The sequence below is a fragment of the Prionailurus viverrinus genome, chromosome D1 (genome assembly GCF_022837055.1).
Source record: "Prionailurus viverrinus isolate Anna chromosome D1, UM_Priviv_1.0, whole genome shotgun sequence".
NCBI lineage: Eukaryota > Metazoa > Chordata > Mammalia > Carnivora > Felidae > Prionailurus > Prionailurus viverrinus.
Genome location: NC_062570.1, coordinates 88,403,376 through 88,423,492, shown reverse-complemented (window position 1 = coordinate 88,423,492; position 20,117 = coordinate 88,403,376). Strand labels below are relative to the sequence as shown.

General features: G+C 58.5%; 1 protein-coding gene across 2 annotated transcripts in view; it reads left to right on the top strand.

Moving 5' to 3' along the window:
• The window catches only part of ABTB2 (ankyrin repeat and BTB domain containing 2), a 175,406-nt gene extending 156,736 nt beyond the window's left edge, over positions 1 to 18,670 (top strand). For both annotated transcript variants that reach the window (XM_047879309.1, XM_047879310.1), the window contains exons 6-17: positions 1,936 to 2,025; positions 2,782 to 2,883; positions 5,245 to 5,341; positions 5,548 to 5,683; positions 7,388 to 7,617; positions 9,007 to 9,185; positions 9,569 to 9,674; positions 9,897 to 9,999; positions 10,491 to 10,581; positions 14,777 to 14,845; positions 15,478 to 15,591; positions 16,934 to 18,670. In XM_047879309.1, coding sequence (XP_047735265.1) covers positions 1,936 to 2,025; positions 2,782 to 2,883; positions 5,245 to 5,341; positions 5,548 to 5,683; positions 7,388 to 7,617; positions 9,007 to 9,185; positions 9,569 to 9,674; positions 9,897 to 9,999; positions 10,491 to 10,581; positions 14,777 to 14,845; positions 15,478 to 15,591; positions 16,934 to 17,131 — 1,515 coding nt within the window. In that variant the 3' untranslated portion in view covers positions 17,132 to 18,670. The remainder of the gene's footprint in view (positions 1 to 1,935; positions 2,026 to 2,781; positions 2,884 to 5,244; positions 5,342 to 5,547; positions 5,684 to 7,387; positions 7,618 to 9,006; positions 9,186 to 9,568; positions 9,675 to 9,896; positions 10,000 to 10,490; positions 10,582 to 14,776; positions 14,846 to 15,477; positions 15,592 to 16,933) is intronic.
• Positions 18,671 to 20,117: the final 1,447 nt, after the last annotated feature.

The window sequence follows — 20,117 nt, the reverse complement described above, 5'->3', positions numbered from 1 at the left end:
GGAAGGCACGGTGACAGCGGAGGGCTTGGGTGGAATGCTCTCCCACGAGATGACAGCACAGGACAGGGCGGGCTGATGTGCCAGGTCAACCCCAAGGCCGGGTGGCCCTGGACTGGTGATGGGTCAGGTGGAGTGGCAGGAGAGGGGGTCCCCTGGAGGGGTCCAAGCCCAGCCAGAGCCAGGAGGACCTTGCCTTGGGAGGAGCAGGGGGATGAAGCACAGAGCAATGGGACAGGCATTCCCAGGACAGGAGATGACCCGGAGAGCAAGAGCACGGAGGTGGGGCAGTCAGGACACCTGCTGGGGTAGGGTCGGGGAGGTGCCGAGGCAGGGCAGCGGGGAGGCGACAGGCTGGGCGTCAGATCTCCCTGGGGCGCCTCTGTCAGCACAGGTCCCAGGGCCTTGCAGGAGCTTTTGTCCTGGGGCATCCTCTTCCTCCTCGGGGCGCAGGGCCGTCCACCCTGTCAAAGCCCTGGCGTCTAGGACAGGCTGCCTCGCCCCCAGCAAAGGGGGCCGGCGGTGCCTGCCCCGTAGGGTTAGGGGACACGTCCGCGTCAGGCACGTAGTTGAGGCTCAGTAATGTTCGTTCTGGGTCCTGTTGTCCTCGTGAGGACGACAGCGGTTATCTGTGAGCGCTGGTCACCAGCCGTCTTCCTGTACCTGCCTCGGGGATGGGGCTGACAGTTGCTTCTCACAAGACCCCCCGACTTAAATGCTGAACCGTGCACAGATGTGTGGGAAACAAGAAGTCGAGCATGTGCAGCAGGGGCTGAAACAAAGCCCGAGCCTCACTCTGCAGCACTTGGCTCCTCTCTAAATGCTCGATCCTGTTGTTCCCTCAACCTTGGTATTTATAGAATGATCTGTGGGTAAACAGCCCTCTCGCCCATGACTAATGTCAGGCCATTTCTTTATCTCTGGGCACTAGGCAAGGATTTATGAGGTAAGGAGATCTTGTCTACACACAAATAACCTAATAAATAACATCGCAGGGCTCCAGACAAACGCTTGCCAGGATCCAGCTGTGGAATAACACTTTCCACTGCTGTCTTTGCTATTACTGGCCACGGAGAAAGATTCCCAGCCAGGAGGCGGCCCCACTAACCGTCCGCCCAAACGCAGGGAGGGACTGGGCCTCAGCTTTCGGAAAAGCGCTGACTTGCTCAGTAGCACGAAATGGTCAAGGCAGAGCCCTCTCCGCCCTCCGTGCGCAGCCCCGGAGCGTGAGCTTCGCAGCTCAGGCGGGTCTGGTTCCAGGGCCAGCCCTTCCTCCCGCACCCTGTGTGACCTTGCCTTGGGTCTCTCTGTGCCTCGTCTGTACAGTGGGGATGAGAATAGAGCCTCCCTAACAGGGATATTACGGTGACTAAATGAGACGCTGCATGTGAATCACTTCGCACGGCGATGAGGCGCGCAGGGCCTGGGGCGGGTTAGGCTATGGCAGCGTGACAGTAGCAGGGATGGGGTCATTCGTTGTGTTCTTTTAATTAGGTAGCTCTTAAGGTAAGCCTGCTCTGTACTGAGCACTTTACACGTAGTAACTCGTATTGTTCACAAATCTCTGAGGTAGATACTGTCGTTATCCTCCTTTTAAAGATGAAGAAACTGAGGCACAGAGGGAGACCAGTAACCTGGACTAAGTTTACAGCTCGCCGTGGCAGAGGTGACCTTTGTGCCCGAGTCCGGCCGCGGGGCCCGGGCTCCTCACCCCTGTGTCCCACGGTGCCTGTGGAACTGTCCCCTGCTCACCCTTCACGTGTGGCGTGTCCAGTGGGCCCGGAAAGGGCAGAGGTTGGGCCGCGACACAGGACTGCTCAGGATGAGCAGCCGAGTCAAGCAGGAGACGGGACGGTGGTTTCTGGGACCGAGGCCTGTGGAGTACGTGTCACTGTGTCTGTTTCCAGATGGTTTAGCGTCTGCCTCTGGTTCACACAGGGTCTGACGCCGCTGATGTATGCCTGCGCTGCTGGGGATGAAGCGATGGTCCAGATGTTGATTGACGCGGGAGCGAACTTGGACATCCAGGTGAGCAGGCCCCAAAGAGCCACAGCCGGGCCGCTGGCCCAGCAAGGGAGCACCCAAGATGTCCAGCAGCCACGCTGGGTGCAGTGTTTTGGACAACCGGCTAAATGGTTCTTGGAGGAATGGGTACGGAGATAACAGCAGAGAGGGCATTGCCTCAAACTTGGGCTTTGTGTCTGAGAGCAGGGGGGTGAGTGGAGAGAATGGCCATGGTTCTGTTACCGTAACACCGGTCCCTCTTAACCAGCCTCGTCCCCTCCCGCCCCTACCACATCCACCGTCCCCAGATGCATTTAGCTCTGCTTCCCTCTGCGGCCTGGTGCCCTTCCTGCGGTGGATCTGCCCAGGGCCAGCAGCACTAAGTAAACATCCTTTTTTTTTTAAACATTTATTCATTTTTGAGAGAGTGTGAGTGAGGGAGGAGCACACAGAGAGGGAGACACAGAATCCGAAGCAGCCTCCAGGCTCCCAGCTGTCAGCACAGAGCCAGACGCGGGGCTCGAACTCACGGGCCGCGAGATCATGACCTGAGCCGAAATTGGACGCTTAACCGACCGAGCCACCCAGGCGCCCTTAAACATCCTTTTGAGCCTTGTCTACATGGCGCTCCAGGCAGACGTTGCCGGTTGAACCCGGAAAGCACCCGACTTGGCTCCTAGTCCCCATCCCTGCGGGATACCCCCTTAGCTCAGGCGCATGTGTGTCTTGCCCGGGAATGTCACTCGCCCACAAAAACCGCTCATCCGTGGCATTTTCCAGGTTCCAAGCAACTCTCCCAGGCACCCCTCCATCCACCCTGACAGCCGGCACTGGACATCGCTGACATTTGCTGTGCTGCACGGACACATCTCTGTAGTCCAGGTGAGCCTCTGCCAGGTGCGCCGGGCCCCAGACGCAGCCCCTGCCTGGCCCAAGCGAGCGGCCGCCTGGAATCAGAGAGAGCAGAGGTACTGCTTAGAGTCAGCCACCGGGTCAGCAGGGCGGGCCCCACCCCGCCCCCCACTTTGCCTCAGGCAGAGGGCTTTCGTACAAGGATATGTGTGGCCTCAGCAAGTAAGGCCCAGGCCTGAGCAGTAGCAGGCCTGGCCGGCATCTCCGGGTCTGTCAGGGAGTCCCGGGGCGTGCTGGAAGCTGCAGATGTGCTCTGTCTTCCCTCTTCCAGCCATCTCCCCCCACCCCCACCTCATGCTCGTTCTCCTCCCTCGTGAATGGTCCCCCAGAGCCGGCTCGGTATCATGGCGTCCTTCTGGCTCTGCCCATCCCCATTAACAGGCCCAGTCTTTCAGTCTCCCAGTTCCTGAGGGCACTCAGAGGGGCACAGCTCAGGGGTCAAGCCAGGCTACGCCACACGGTGCCCACCTCGGCCCAAGGTAGCTGTGGCCGGTGTGAGGATGGGGTTCGGGCCCAGAAGTAGAGCAGAGCAGCGTCCCACCCCGGGTAGGACACCAGCCACACTGCCGCTCGACTCCCAGACTCCTTTGCTCCTCAGGCCACTGGGGTATACAGGGTTGCACGCCCCTTCCTGGGAGTTCGCGTCACACCTTGCTGTCTGTCTGTCTGTCCGTTTGTCTGCTAGATTGCAAGTCCTCTGAGGGCCGAGGTCATGTCCAGGCTATTCATCATTGTCAGCACAGCCCTGGGCTGTGGCAGTGACTCAGTGAGTGGTCTTCACCAGGCCCGCTGCCCTATCCTGCCTGCTTTTTGGTTACCGCCGTCCTAACGACCCGAGCAGGCTTCCAGCCTAGCCCAGACCGGCCTGCAGGGCCGTGCCCTGGACTTGCCTGGATTGGTGCCCAGTTTCGCCCCATCGGGCAGGCCTCCACCTCCCCCGCCTTGGCACACCGGCTCAGGCGGCAGCCACAGCTGGGTTCTGACTGACAAGAGCCTCCAGCTGACGGCCGTTCCCCGCCTCCCAGCCGCCCATGGCCACAGGTACCCACCTGGGGTTCCCGCCCCGTGTGATGTGGGAGCACGAAACAGGCTCCCCCAGGGGCAGCAGAAGAGCTAGAGAGGTTTCCGGATGGGAGTTGTGCATGTAAGCCACCCGGAAAGGCGATGCAGTGGAGGCGTGGAGGGCAGCCTCGACCCCTCGTACCTGGTCTCCAGGTGTGAGACAGCTGCCGTGCAGGCTGGCCTGCCGGGTGCAGGCTCCGAGGAGGGTTTGGTGTCCAGAAACCCGGGAAGGATGGAAGTGCTCCCACCGGAGCAGCCGGTCAGGTCAGGGAAGGTGAGACGAAGCCGGCGGTGGCCTGTTGGGGCAGTGCAGACACCGCCCCTGCCCCGAGGCAAAGCCGGCCCGGCTCAGCTGGAACTGCCGGGTATCCGCCAGCCCCGGGCCATCTTGCCCTTGCCGGCATGGAGAGAGGCACCCTGGATGACGAGCTTTCCCCCCAGTCCTGCGCCTCTCAGCCCCAGGTTGCTTGCCAGACCTCTCAGCGAGAACCTTCTGGTTATTGGATCCCCGTGGTGGGTTGAGTGCCATTTCGTATCAACGGCCTTTTGCCGTTTTCCAGATGAGGAAGGCCGAGGCCCAGAGGGGTTGAGGTTTGTGCCCCAGGTCCCTGACTGGTTGGTGGCCGGCACTGGCACTCGGCTCATTCTGGGCCTAATACCTGTGCCTTTCCCACTACTTCTGCTGCCTCCCAGAACCTCAGTTCCCCCACCTCAGTTTCCCCTGCTGGATTGGGATGATACTTTCCACTCTGTTCATTTGCATAATTTTTTAGAAAGGTCACCACAATTAAGTCATAGGAAAGCATTTTTTTTTATTTTAATTTTTTTTAACATTTATTTTTGAGAGAGAGAGAGAGCGAGCACGAGCCAGGGAGGGGCAAGGAGGGAGGGAGACACAGAATCTGAAGCAGGCTCCAGGCTCTGAGCCCACCGTGAGACTCGAACTTGTGAACCACGAGATCGTGACCTGAGCCAAAGTTAGACCCTTAACTGACTGAACCACCCAGGCGTCCCTCCCCAGGAAAGCATTTAAAAGCGAGAAACAGTTCAGATGTCCCCACGGCTTAGGGGCTTGGTCCAAAGTCACAAGAACAGAGGTGAAGATTCTAGAAACATGGAGCCCTGAGGCTAACTCCAAGTTCTAAAGTTCCAGTTCCTCGGCTGCCCAGGGGGAGTAGGGTCTCGGTCACATGCCTAGAAGGAACTCGTCGAGGCCCTTCTCACAGATACTCCCTGCTACACTGACGTGTCCTGTCCTGTGCCCTGCAGTTGCTACTGGATGCCGGTGCCCACGTGGAGGGCTCAGCAGTGACTGGCGGTGAGGACAGCTACACGGAGACACCGCTGCAGCTAGCCTCTGCAGCTGGTAAGTATAAAGCTGGCTCAGCCCGTAGCTGGACTTGCGGCCCCGTGCCCAGATCCCTGGGGCGAGCCTTGAAACCCCTCTGTCTGAGGCCTCCCCCTGGCCCCATTCATCAGTGTTTCTCTAGAGCTCGGCACCCAGGCGGGGGCCAGCAGACAGGCACGGTGCTGTGGGCAGGGGTAGCATCCTTCGTCGGCCTTGTCTTCCAGGGAACTACGAGCTGGTCAGCTTGTTGCTGAGCCGAGGCGCTGATCCCCTACTCAGCATGCTGGAAGCCAATGGCATGGCCTCCTCCCTCCATGAAGATATGAACTGCTTCAGCCACTCAGCCGCCCATGGCCACAGGTACCCACCTGGGGTTCCCACCCCGTGCGATGTGGGAGCACGAAACAGGCTCCCCCAGGGGCAGCAAAAGAGCTAGAGATCTTTCCAGATGGGAGTTGTGCATGTAAGCCACCCAGAAAGACGAGCAGGTCCTCGATCAGCAGAGAGGCCTCAGATGTTGGACGCCCAGAGACACTGGGTGGCAGAGAGGTCCCCTTGCTGGGAGAGGCCCCCCAGCTCGTTCCCGGCAGACCGGGACTGCAGCCTGGGTCTCCCAACACCCAGGGCAGGCTCTCCCATTTCCTATAGACTCCAGTACTGACCCATCTCGGGGCCACGTCCTTTCCTGTGCTCAGTGGTTCTTCTCCGGGCCCACGGTGGCCTCCTGGACCCCCGGGGCCTTCGCACAGCATATGGCTCAGCCTCGAAGAAGCTCCTGGCGGCCGTGTGGGAAATCACACCCCGCTGCCAGAGCAGATGGCGGATCTTGCTTTGTGGGGGCCAGGCCTGCCCAGGGCTGTGGCGGGGAGGCAGCGGGCTGAGCCCAGAACCATCCGGCAGCTCTGGGGGGCAAAGTCAGACAGAGAGGAGGTTATTAGCAGGCAGGGGAGGGGCCAGAAGGGAGGGGCAGCCGGGCCAACTACTTCCTGTTCTCCAACGCCCTTCTCAAAACCTCTTCACCCTGCGTGGAGACCGTCTGTCCACTCACCTGCTACCCACTCTCTCTCTCTGGAACATGGATCGAGGACAGGCATGGCTGGCTCACCTTTACATACCCGTGCACGGCACAAAGTGGGTGCTCTGTAAACTTGGTGAGCAAAGCTACCGCCGGATGACCCCGAGTCTCTCAGAGGGGTCTCTGCATGGCACAACATGACCTCCAGCACAGAATGGGGTGGGGGCTGGGCTGGGCTGCCGCCGGAAGGAGGCTCAGCCCCCAGGTGACCTTTGGACCTGCCCATGCTGCAGCCATCCCAGGCCACAGGATGTGACAGAATGAGCCTGGGACATGGAACCAGAAGTCTGGGTTTGAGTCTGTACTCCTGCCCAGGGTGACCTTGAGCAAGTTGTATTCATCACACATGAATGGCAGCGTCCGTGGGATCTCACGGGGTTAAGTGCAACAGTACATGGGAACACGTTACGTCAAGTCTAATGTTCTACACACTGAATTCTGTATAACAGGCGTCTTGACTTTAGGTCATTCTTCCTAATGGAAGGAAGGAAAAACAAATGAATGTGAGCATTTCCTATGTTTCAGACACTTCCCATGAGTAAAATTGGCTGCTATCTCAGAGGACCGCTATGTGTCAGGCTCTACGTGTGATGCCATCACCTTGGCCTGACATTAATTCTGGAGGAGGGTGAGGCTGGCACCCTGTTCTGTAGATGACAGAGCGGTCAGGGCACAGAGACATAGAACAACCTGTCTGAGATCACACAGGCAAAATGGCGGGGCCTGCTTGGCCCCAAAGCCCATGACTTAGTAGTACCAGGATGGTAGGGGAGGCCCTGGTGTCCTCCCTGCCTCCCTTGGGCGGCTTGCAGATGGAGGGCGCTGGAGGCCTGGCCCAGCCCGCCTGGGAGGGGGAGATCGTGCACACTTTGTGCCCACAGGTGCCCCGTAGCTCCCATATGGGCCCCGGGGCTCTGGAAGGCACCTCAGGTGGTTCCGTCCATGGTGAGGACCTCAGGCGTCACCCTCCTTTGTCCCTTGGCCTGCAGGAACGTCCTGAGGAAGCTCCTGACCCAGCCTCAGCAGGCCAAAGCGGACGTGCTGTCCCTGGAGGAGATCCTGGCCGAAGGTGTGGAGGAGAGTGACGCGTCCAGCCAGGGCAGCGGCAGTGAGGGGCCCGTGCGGCTGAGCCGGACCCGCACGAAGGCCCTGCAGGAGGCCATGTACTACAGTGCTGAGCACGGCTACGTGGACATCACCATGGAGCTGAGGGCGCTGGGTGAGAACTCGCAGGCATGCACGTACACACACGCGCGCACACACGCGCACGCGCGCTCTCCTGCTCTGCGGCAGACAGGAAGGGGGCGGTGCCCACAGGGGCAGATGGGCCACAAGGCAGCAGGGCACCAGGCGGGACCGGTCTACGCAGGCCTGATGGCTGATGGCCAGGACAGGAGCTGCCCGGAGCCTCAGTCCTCAGCAGAGGTGCGTCTTGAGGGCATCGCCCCGCCTTAGGCCCTTCATCCTCCCTGGTCAGAGCTTCCCCGCCCCAGGGCCTGGTCACGGCCTGGGATGTGCGGCCCCGGGGTTGAGTCAACTTTTCTGGTCACCTGGATGTTCTCCTGTCACTCGGCCAAACTCTCCACTCCTCGGGTCTGCAAGTCTGTGGGACTGTCCTTCCACCAGGGAGGCCGCTCAGACACACAGACAGACCTGGGTGAGGTCCCAGCCATTCCACAGGCGCTGATGGTCCTCATCTAAGAGTGTGATGTCACGTGAGGCACAGGGCCTGGCTCTGGCTCGCCACGAGCGCTCGGTGCACGGCAGCGGTGTCCCTGCTCTCACAGGGGCCACGACACACAGACCCCTAGCACTGGGCCAGGGGAGCAGGAGGCCATGCTACCTTCTTGCGGCCGGTCAGGCTCAGTGTTCTTCACTGTAAAATGGGTGTATCATTCCCATCTACAGTCAGCAAACTGAGGATGTTAATGCCACCTAAGTCATGTGTCCCTAGGGAATGCCATCCATCCTTTTTTGTTTAAATCCATATGAGGCTGGGGGGTAAGAAGCTAGGTCTCTAATTACCAGGAAAATTACTAGTTTTTGTCATGACCTTCACAAAGTAGTTTTAAGTTACTTTATGGCCTCACTGACACACTCCAGGGAGCTGGTACACAGTAATTATGTGCCACTGAATGCCAGTGACCTGAGTGTTGGTAAAAGCCCTCTGAGGTAGGTCAGGATTCATTTCAGCCTTCTAGATAGGCGTGGGCCTGTGTGTCCTGCCTATTTTCTAGGCATCCAAGTCCACCTGGCCATCCCTCATAATTAATAGGTCTTCCCAGTAAGTAGTTCCAGGGCCCCAGAGACGGTGGGACTGGCGTGGCCTCAGGCTGAGCCCTGTGGGTTCCTGGCACTCGGCCAGCTCTCCCTCATCTGATAAGAACCTGAAATCCCCCTGACCTCAGCAAGCCTGTCAGGCCAAAAGGAAGCTCTTTACAGCTGGCTTCGGAGAGAGCCACTCAGCATGAGGGGACAGGGCGGGATGCTAGGGGACCGGAGGGGGCACAGTGCGGGAGAGCCTGCCGAGAAAGCGGGGGGGCGGGGGGGGGAGGGTCTGTCCAGGGCCCGCTCTGCTGAGGCCTGCCCTTCCCCTGCCTGCACCCAGGCGTCCCCTGGAAGCTGCACGTCTGGATCGAGTCCCTGAGGACCTCCTTCTCCCAGTCGCGGTACTCGGTGGTGCAGAGCCTCCTGCGGGACTTCAGCTCCATCAAGGAGGAGGAATACAACGAGGAGCTGGTGACCGAGGGCTTACAGCTCATGTTCGACATCCTCAAGACCAGCAAAGTGAGTGACATTGGGCAGGTCCCCACCCTGAGCTTGCCGGGTTCCAGGGCCCGGCCCAGACGGCAGACACGCAGACCGACACACGACAGACAGACACCGGCACCCTCCCGCACCCCCCACACCCAGACTCCCACTGCCTGGCTGCCGAGGCCACAGGCCGTGGATTTGTCGGGGCTGGAGCCTGGCTAGGAAAGCAATTTGGGGATTCAGTGATGGAGGAACAGGCATCTCTTGCCAAGCCAGATCCAGGAGGAATAAAAGACAGCGGCTGCTCTAATCCAGGCCTGGACTTTTGAAATTAGCCTGACGTGTCTGTAGCTATAAACAGACGGCCATGGCGGGCGGGCGAGCTCACAGGCCCTTTCTCTGCCCCTGCCCCGCAGAACGACTCCGTCACCCAGCAGCTGGCTGCCATCTTCACGCACTGCTACGGCAGCAGCCCGGTCCCCAGCATTCCAGAGATCCGGAAGACCCTGCCCGCCAGGCTAGGTGAGGCCTGCCCCCGCCCACCCGACCTTTCCAGATCCCCCTCCTTGTCTGTCTGCCTTTATCTTTCCCTGTTTGTCTCTTGTTCCCCATTCCTAGCGCCAAGGCCCTGGGCCTCAGTTTCTCTGTTCTTCCCCTTTGTATCCCCCAACCTCTCAGAATGCTTAGCCAGCACCCGGTAGTGGGGGGGCCCTAGTCATTTCTCTTCTCTCCTTTTGGGCACAGATCCTCACTTTCTGAACAACAAGGAGATGTCAGATGTGACCTTCCTAGTGGAAGGAAAGCTGTTTTATGCGCATAAAGTCCTGCTGGTGACGGCTTCTAACAGGTAGGCTGCATCGGGAAGAGGGGTGGGAGTGGCTTCGTTAGACACCAGGTGACAGAGGAGCCTGTCCTGTGGAGATGGGTCACGCGACCATGGAGTCCCGCTGCCCCACAGGGGGCACAAGACGATGTGGACAGAGGGACAGAGGGGATGGGACGAGAGCTCTCCAGGAGGAGCCCTGAGGTTGTATTCCTGTTCGAGTTCCTACTTTCGCTAGAAAATATAAATGTTTGGGAATGAAGAGTCACTTTTCCTGCCACAGGCGTCACAGTCACCCCTGGGGGGCAGTGGGGACGCACTGGGGCCCAGCCCGGCTGTCAGTCCAGGGTGATGTAAGACGCCATTTGCCGAGAATCATTTTGGGAGCGCTGCAGTAATTTTAAAAATGTCCCGTCTCCCAGTGACCGGCCAGGTGATGGATGGCGCCATTGCTGCAGAATGATGGAGTAAAAGTCATGCTCAAGACCCGCCTTGTTTCTCCCCTTTCGCTCCAGGTTCAAGACGCTGATGACCAATAAATCAGAACAGGATGGCAACAGCAGCAAAACCATTGAGATCAGCGACATGAAGTACCACATTTTTCAGGTGTGTGGTTCTCTGTGCCTTGTGCTTCTCAGGGGTGGGGTGGGGGGAGCTCCCCCCACCCCCAGGGCCCCTTGGCTTTGTCTGTCTGGGCTGGGAGGCAGCTGGGATTGGCCGCCATCTTCCACTCCATCCCCGGTGCCTTCTGCGTTCGCTACATCAGTGGTCAGGTGGGAGTGTCTTGGCCTTTCCCAGGCAGAGGTAGCCATTCCTGTGTGGGCTTGTGGCTTCAGAGCCTCACTCATGAGTCCTGAGCTCTGACCACCAAACGACTACATGGGCAGACTGACAGACACGTAAGGCCTGGCACACGTGCATGAGCCCTTGTGCCTCAGGGCGAGCTCCCCGCAGCACAGCACAGACCTCCCTGTGGCGTCAGCCCCCTGCCTCCTGCAGGCGGGACGCGGGGGTTGTGCTCACTCTGGGAAGCATGGTGTGGGCTGCTCCTCCCCTCCCAGGCCTCAGACCCCCAACCAGGAAGGCCAGGCAGAAAAAGCCGGGTGAGCCTGTCCTGGTTGCGGAGGACCCAGGTCGGGTCTTTCAGTCCCTAACTTTGGAGAACATCGGAGGTAGTGTGATGGAAACTCCACGGGCTGGCTGCCAGTCGGGGCCAGAGAGTCTGGAGGGAGGAGCCCCGGCAGAGAGCTCCTTTTGGGAAAGTGGCAACTACAGGTCTCCAGGCTGGGGGGGGGGGGGGGGGGGGGGGGAGGAGGGGCTCCGGGCTGCCCGGATGACCCCCAGGGACTGAGACCGAGACCAGGGACAGCTGGTATGTGGGTCCGGGGCCTGGCCTTGCACAGGAGAGCTCTGTGACCTAGTGGGAGAGGTCAGAGTCTCACAAAAGCACAGAGAGCCACCATCTAAAACGGCCTCGTTCCTCCTCCTGCTGTCTTCACCCACTTACTTGGCATTTTGTCATCTGTGGCCACTGTGGGGATGGCACTAAACAGGACCCGGCCCCCTCCACCAGGAGACAGGACTACAAGAGAGCCATCAGAGAGTGATCTGTATGCACGGGGAGCACTGGGAGCACGGAAAAGGGGCATCTAACCCAAATCTGCAGAGGCCGTCAGGGACTGGGGCAGCTAGCCAGCCATCGGGAGGCCCAGGCAGGGGGAACTGTGCACACAGAAGCAGAGACCACAGTGTGTTCAAGAAATGTCCTCTGATCCAGTCTGGTTAGTGGTTCAGAAGAACATCCAGAAACGAGTCTGAAGCTGCCACAGGGTGCCATCACATGAAGGGGTTGACCGTTAACCTATAGCACCATCGCTCTCACTTAGCCAGGCGTGGCTCCAAGTGCTTTGACTGTGTTCATCAGTTAAGCTTCATAGCACAGCACCGTCCTAGGAGGTGTAGGTGTATTATCACCTCTTGATAGATGAAGAGTCAGAGACAGAGCCAGGATTCAAACCTTAGGTTATGTGTGTGGAATGGTCAAGTTCGCATTTACAAAGCTCACTTGGAGGGTGAGGAAGGGACCAGAGGGGTCATGACTAGTCCAGGGGACCAGTTAGGAGGCTGTTAAGAAATCCAGCTGTGTGATGATGGTGAGCGGCTGGTGGCCGTGCAGTGAGGGGAGGTGGACAGGACCTGGTGACCAACAAGGTGGAGGCGAGGCCCAGGGTCTGGCACAGGCAGCAGAGTTGGGGAGGGGAGGGTCTCTCCTTCCCTCTTTTCCATCCCTTGCTCCAAACTCACGTGGAGAAGGGGCAGCTCTAGACACTGCTTTGGCTAAGAAGCCCAAAGTCTGGGCATGAGGTGGGGTCAGGACCAGACATGGGAGGGCAATGCAGGAGAGGCAGCAGGGCCAGGGCCAGAGTAGGGGGAGGGCACATGTGTGCCCACTGCCATGTGGCTGCCCAGCCCGGAGGGGTTCTCGCTCCCTGGGAGGACATCCGTGTCAGAGCAGCCTTAGCAGCCCTTGACGACCTCTCGGGGCTGTTGGGAGGGTAAATAGGGACATCAGGTCTAACATCCGTGGCACACGCAGGCCTGGGAAATGTGGGCTCTCTGGCTATAGAATTCTGCCACGTGGGGGAGTGCCATCTCAGATGGAGCATCCAGATGCTGACCTCTGCTTTCCGGGCTTTGATCCGGGACCGGGGTTTCCTAACAAAGCTGGAAGTTTCAGGGCAGCCCCACAGTATCTCCCTGGCTTTCACAGCAATGGGAGGGAATGAGGGCAGGCGGGGGAAGGGGTTCATTAGGTTTGTTTTTTAGAGGAGGAAACAGGCCCAAGGAGATCTGAGCTATGCCATCCAAGAGAAAGATAATGCAAGACACATATGTAATTTAACATTTCCTAGTAGCCACATAAAAAAGCAGGAGATGGAGTGAAATTAATAATATATTAAACTCATGGTAGCCAAAATATTACATGTGATCAATATAAAAATTAGCAAGTATATTTTCATACCAAGAATGTAAAACATAAGCATGTGAAATGCAGTGTGTTTTTGACATCTCAATTCAGACCAGTCTTATTCCAAATACTTAAAAGCTAGATGTGGTCAGCGGCTATAGTGTTAGGGCCAGCCTAGATCTTGCCAAGGTCATTGCCGACGACCCCACCCGGGCCTTTGAGGACCGGCTGGTCTTACCTGGCTTCTGATCCCAGTCTTGTCCCAGCAGTATCTGCAGCCTCCTGGAGTCAGGTTCCTGGGGTCCTGTCCGGGACGGAAGGAGACCCTGCCACCCCCTCTGCAGCTGACGCTGCCTGGGGCCTTTCCCAGAGCAGCCTGTCTGGACCCTCGGGCTGCTGGGCTGCGCACAATCAACCCATCTCTGCCTGCTGGCCACCCGCCTCCCGCAGCAAGGTTCCCAGGGAGCGGTTCAACTCTGGCTTCCACAGACTAATATCCATTTAAGGGACTTCAGGGAGATCCACAGGCCACAGGTGGCTGGGCCTTGTCGAACCAGCTCCCGAGCCGTGGGGCCTGGGAAGGAGAGCTGCAGGATTCCGGCCCATCTCACGGCCCACACCCCCAGGCCCCTTCTTGCTGAGGGGCTGTCCTGAGGCCACCCCTTAGCAAACAAGCCTAGGAGATCCTACCCCCCATCCCCCCGCCTGCTCCACTCCCAGCGCTGGATCATCCAAGGCAGTCCTGCCGGCATCCCAAACAGCCACTCCGTGCCCAGCACAGGGGACGGCACCTGAGGCGCACACCTCCTGGAGGGACAGACACCTCCATCTGTGCTCCAGCAGGGGCTGCTGGACCGAGGGAGCCTCCCCCGCCCCCCGCTCTGTGGGGAGGGACAGTCTCCAGGGACTGACCTCAGGCCTGGACAGACTGGCCATCTCCCCACTCTTCTCCCCCAGGGTTGGGCTGCTTCCTAGACCCTCTGGTGCCTCTTCCAGCCCGGGGGCCGGCTCCTAACAGAGCCCGACTGTGCCGGCCGGAGCCGTGTTTACTTACACACTTGCCAGCTCCTTGCTGGGGCTGTTTCTGCAGCCAACCGGGGAGAATCATTTTTCTTTTTCCAACTGGGAACCTCCCAGGCTCCAGCGTGATGGCAGAGTTTGTGACAGACCACAGTGAAATTAAATGTAGTTCCCCAGTCCTAGGCCACCTCATTTGATATCCCAGGCCCTCTGTTCCCACAAGCCCCAGGTCTGGGCCAGGCAACGAGGTGACCTCTGGACCAGACCCGGCCCCAGCTCTGAGCTTGCTGTCCAAGGGAACAAATCCAGGGGGCAGACAGGGTCTGGCTCTCACCTCCACGCTGGAGTTCTAGCACAGCCGGGAAAGTTGGAAGCAGCTTCTGAGGGTAGGCCCCTATTTAGAATTTAGGTAAGAAGAGAAATGAGCATTGTGCTGCTTAGAGTCTGGTGTGGGAGTCAGAAGACCTGAGTGACTTGAGCCATGCTGCCTTCCCTCCTGGGGACTCAGTTTCCCCATCTGTGAACAGCACCTTCCCTTCTGGGCTCACGGGGCTGTCATGAGGTTGAGGGTGAAACCATCCCGTAGAGGGAAGCTTGTCGTATATACAGGAAATCAAGAGGGAGAGTCTCGGGGCTGACCTGTAGAGACTGCACAAAATATCCGCTTCAGTGAGTGGGGATGTGCACGCATCCACATGGAGAGGGTGGAGGGCGCAGCCAGGCCCAGGGTGGAGAGCGGCACTCTGGTGAAGCCAGAGGACGTGGGTGCCGCGGGGCCATTTGGTGTTCATGCAGGGCCTCTTCCCGCTGCAGATGATGATGCAGTATTTGTACTACGGAGGAACAGAAGCCATGGACATCCCGGCCTCCGACATCCTGGAGGTGAGGTCCCGGTGCTGGGAAGGGCGTGGGAGCCGGTGCACCCACTGCCCGGCTGCTGGCTCTCAACCCCGCGCTCAGAGACATGGCATTGGAGAGCCAAGGAGGGGAGGTGGCCTCTTCGAGGACCTTCTGATTCCCTGCTGGTCCTTTCTCTTCTTGTGACAGGGAACTGGGTGCCCACTGCCTCCTGGGCCATGCCTGGGGTGGGGGTGGGGGCTGGAAAGGCTCCCCTGTAGGGATAATGGGCCCAGGAGGATCAAAGGCAGGCAGCAGGGCCTCCCACTCACCTCCTCGCACTTAGAAAACAGAGCCCCTGCCAGCCAGGCACCTGGGTAGAAGGTGGTGTAGACAAAGCATGCAGCTTATGATTGAAGATCTTCTGTGAGGTCAGGAATCCCAACCAGTGTCTGTCACCCATCCTGTGCCTTCCAAGATGTCCCAGCAAATACCGAGGTGCTCTAGAACAGAAATAAATCCGTCCTCAGACTTGACCTGCTGAGGCAGGCAGGGCCTGAGGATTAGAACATAGGGCCCACTGCACGAAGCAGCTTTCTGTTCCGTGATGCCTGGGCCACAGGCCTGGCTGCCCCCATCCAAGGCCGCCTTTTGCCTCCCTCCGCGCCCCCCCACAGCTGCTGTCAGCCGCCAGCTTGTTCCAGCTGGATGCCCTACAGAGGCACTGCGAGATCCTGTGCTCCCAGACCCTCAGCGTGGAGAGCGCCGTGAACACGTACAAGTACGCCAAGGTGAGGACCCGCTGGGGCCTGGCTAAGAAACAGAGGCAGCTGGGCAGTACTTGCGGGGCAGTGTGAGGACTGGAGGGGGGCAGGAATGCTCTCTGGAGTCTGGGGTCATCGCTGTTCAGCAGCATGTAGCTCGGGGAAGAGCTTTCCAGCCAAGCGGATCCCAGTTCACATTCTAGCTGTGCCCCACCAGGCTGGGGGTGCCTGGGGCAAAAGGCTGAGCTTCTCTGAGCCCCATCACTTCCCCAGGTTCTGACCTGATTCTTACCCAACCTGTCCTCCTGAATCTTCCCCTTCCTTAGCAACAGCATGGCCCTCTGCTCAGGTGCCTAGACTCAAAACATGAGAATTTTATATACTTTATATATATGTAAATCTTTTTTAGTTTCCCTCATTTAGGTCAGCTCTTGTGAACACATCGACAGTCTGTCCGCTGGGCCTCTCCCGCCCCCTCTCTGGACCATGGCACTGGCCCAGCCTCTCCCTTTTTGGCTTTCACCCCGTAGTCCACAGGCTTTTTGAAAAGCATTAGGACCATGTCACTCCTCTACTTAACGCCTCTCCTCCCCCAAAGCTTCCTCTGCTTGCAGACTAAATATCATGCTTCACCAAGCCCCTAGCACCCCACCCACCTCTCCCTTCACCCAGTGCCCTGGCTCGTTCTCCGCTACCGCCTCCCCCGGGTCTCTTGTGATAACCATCCCCACCTCCAGGAAAGCACCTTCTGGAGCACCTCACAAAGCCCGCTGATTTCCCCCCCTTCTCCATAAGGCCCCTGCCACATGGCCATCACCTGCCCGTGCTTCCTCACAGCACTGACCTCCATCTGCCGTTAACTTTGCTTGGTCCTCTGGTTTCTGTCTCCCCGAAGGAGAACATCAGCTCTAAGAGCACACTGCAGAGACCTGGACCTCAGAACCTGATGCCCACTGCCTGGCTCGGAGTGGACAGTTGATATTTCTAGAGTTAGAATAGTTACTGAGCACCTACTGGCTCAGTTGCCGGGCCTCGTGCCGTCTCCCTGACCCTGCCATTAGTAAGGGAGCTTCTGCCCCAGCAAGGATGACCGCCATTCAATGATGGCAGCAGTGGGAAGTAGGCAAAGAAAACGCTGGGGCCAAAAACAAGTGATGTTTCTGGTGGCACAGCTGGGATTTGAGCCCAGATTAGTCCAACCTGGAGGTGATGCTTATGGACGGAGTCCAGGTCAGGGGGGGCCAAGGCCTGTGCTGGGCCTTGGCCCATGGGTAATATTTGGGGGAGGGTGGAGGGTGGTTTCGGGTGGGGCTGTGCCGGGGTCATGCTAAGGTTGTGGGTCTCACCCCCGCCCCCCTGCTCCCCACAGATCCACAATGCCCCTGAACTGGCCCTGTTCTGTGAAGGCTTCTTCCTCAAGCACATGAAGGCCCTGCTTGAGCAGGACTCCTTCCGGCAGCTCATCTACGGCCGCAACAGCAAAGTGCAGGGCCTGGACCCGCTGCAGGACCTGCAGAGTACCCTGGCCGAGCGCGTGCACTCCGTCTACATCACCTCCCGAGTGTGAGGGGGCAGGGCGCACAGCAGGTCGGCACACCCAGCCCCCTCTGGGCCAGGGCTCTGTCTCTAGGCATCCCAGCGGGTGTGAAAGGCTGGGAGCAAGTGCTTCCGGGCCATCTGAACGAGTATGTAGCCAGGGTCTGTGGATGGGTTGTTGCCCCATGGAGGGGGCCGGGGCGCTGGCTGAGGCCCTCCTGGAGCCAGGCTCATGGGACTCAGTTTCCCCCTCTTTCCCCAGACCTCCCCTCTGGTGGTGATCTGTCCTTGCACAGGTAGTTGTGCTCTGAGCCCTCCTGTCACTGGGCAGCCCCACCTTCAACCCTCTGCCCCCGATCGTATCTGCTTGACTAGTTATGGGCAGACAAGGTCAAAAGGTGGCCCTTCCCCCACCTGCAACCCCCATACCGTTTGCACCTTGAGGGCTGCTGTGTACTCACCCTCTTGTGCTCCCCTCCTGGAGATCTATGGCTGATCCTGATTCTTCCCGCTTGAAATAGGGCCTGGAAGGCACGGTCAGAAGCTAACTACCCGCAGTCCCCACGCCTCCATAAGCTCGGACGGTCCCAGCTGGGGCTCCTGGAGGTACAGGCATCCTGATGAATGTAGGGAATGTATACTCTGGGCCTCAGGCCACTTCATGCAGAAGCTGGTATTTTTTTCTCAACATCACATCAGAAAGGCTGTCCAAATCCCTGAACTTATTCCTCAAGGCTGTGCCTTCAAAGGCTTGATGTGAGCCTCCAGGGGGCCTGAAGATCCCCGCACAGAGGGTCACTCAGTCCTATTCTCTTTGGTGTCTAGGCCGACAGAGGCCCTCCTTTGGGGACCACAAACCTGCTCTGTTAGTGGTAGAGCAGTTCCCCAACTGATGCCTTCAGAGCTTTCAGTCTAAGCACAGGGTGGCATGGAGGAGTCCGGGGGCCTCAGCCCATGCTGCTGCTGTTTTTAGGGGCCCATTCTGAAACCCCAAGCCTAGATTTAGGCTGCCTCTGTGGGCTCAGGAAGCAGACCCCTAAATGCACCCCTGGCTGAGTCCTCCGACTTGGGCTGGAGAGGGGCACCTCTCACTGGGAACTGCGGTCCTGGGGGTAGAAAGGGTGGGGCAGTGGTGGGAGGGAAGGGGCGGGAGAAGGCCTGCTGCTTCTCACCTACCTGCTCCGGGCCTGCTGTAGGCCCCGGGCTTCCCTAGGTGGAGGGGCAGCATCGGGCTGGACACTTGTCATATTTATGGACCAGACACTGGGGGAGCATTCCGGACAGCTTGCTCCGGGTGTAGCCTTCTTCAGGCTGTCTGGCTGCACCTTAGAAACTATTTATTCACCAAAAGCCCTGGGCACTTAAGGAGGTGTTACTTTGGTTACCTTGAAAAGCCCCTGGGGGCTTGCAATCTTGGAAAATATTTTCGACTAGCTGCTTGAGCTGGATGTACAAAGGAATAGGCGTTATTTTATTGCTGTAATATTGTATGATACTGTAACTATACATTAATGTCACTTATTGTAAATGTACCATGGTTTTATTAACAATAAACACTTGTTAACAATGACCTTGGTCTCATCACTCCTGATAGAGGGTTGCTCAGAGCTGGAGAAGAGCCCATTTAGGACCAGAGAGGGAACCCAGAGCTAATGCTCTGGTTACTCAGGCTTCCTGCCAAAAGCCGGGTTGAGGCTACCCCCTACTCACCTCACCCAGGACCTGAGCCTCCATCCGTCCCCCAACACCGGGCTCTGGTGTTCCTCTTCCATCAAATGAAGTAGCTGATAAGAGAAAATCATTCCCGTGTGTTGAGTACATGTGCCATTGATCAGGATGGAAAAGGTGTTTGTGTGGAGGGACTGGAGCCCACAGACAGGAATACGATGGCTGCAGGGGCTTTTCTGGTCTCCCCTGAGCCGACACCACCCCCACGGCCCTCACGTGGGAGCTGTTGTTGGGGTTAACAGTTTGCAAACTTTGGACAGTCTAAGCCTGTGTGGCCCAGCAAGGTGGAGGCAGGGTGTTTGCCACCTGGTAATAGAGGGAGAACAGTAAGCTGGCGACTGGGGTCCAGAGGTCTTCTGGGACCAGTTGTAGTTTGTTTTAGGTACAAAGTCCAGGCAGAAATAAAGGTTTTTTAAAAATGGTACCTGAGGCAGGAAAAAAAATTTCTAAGGTCACTAGAAACATGGACCCAAGTGCTATGGTTCAGTAACTGATAGGCCAGAACTCAGGAGTTGGGGGACAACATGAAGACCTCATGGGGTCAGTTGGGGTTGGTCTGCGAAAGGCCTGATGACCAGCTTTGCGGCTTGGGGCCCTGGCACCAGTGGTGAGAGGACTGCGTGGACCCACAGCGCCCTCTGGGGGCCACAGGGAGGAGGTGCACCCCTTGGTGCCATCATTCTGGGCAGAGGCCCTTGGGAGGGAGGACGGGGGTTGTCCCTGCCCAGCACTTGCCATCTGCAGTAACTACCCTTCAGGTGTCTGTGTCCACCTTCCCCACAAGTCTCTCCCCTCCTTCCCCCCTGTAGGATGCACCTCCGTCAAGTACCCAGGGAGCTCAGCCATTTTCTCTTTCGGGGGCAGGTCAAAGAGAAGGCCACGTTAGGGAGGGATGGGTCCCCTTTGAGCGAGCCTACGTGTAGCAGAGCACACTAAGGAAGCGCTTCAATCACAGAAATCGGGGCTAGAAGTGACCTTACCCCTGGTGGCTGGGCCGCCTCCTCGGGGCCACCGCTCCAGAGCACGGGGGCCTCTCTCCTCCAGCTGTCCGCTTCAGCTAACAGCAGCCAAAGGCAGGCTGGAGGAGAGGAAGGTGAACTTCTTCACGGGAGTCCCTGGGAAACAAGGGGCCGAGAGCGTCAGTTCTGTACAGTGGGACTGCATTCTCCAGCCGCCCCAGAGGCAAGAAGAGGCTGGCACTCGGCATCTGGAGCCTGGGCCTCGTCCCCACAGGAAACTCCTCCAGGCGTGAGGGTCCCCCGCATTCCTGCTCCTGCTCTTCCCTTTCC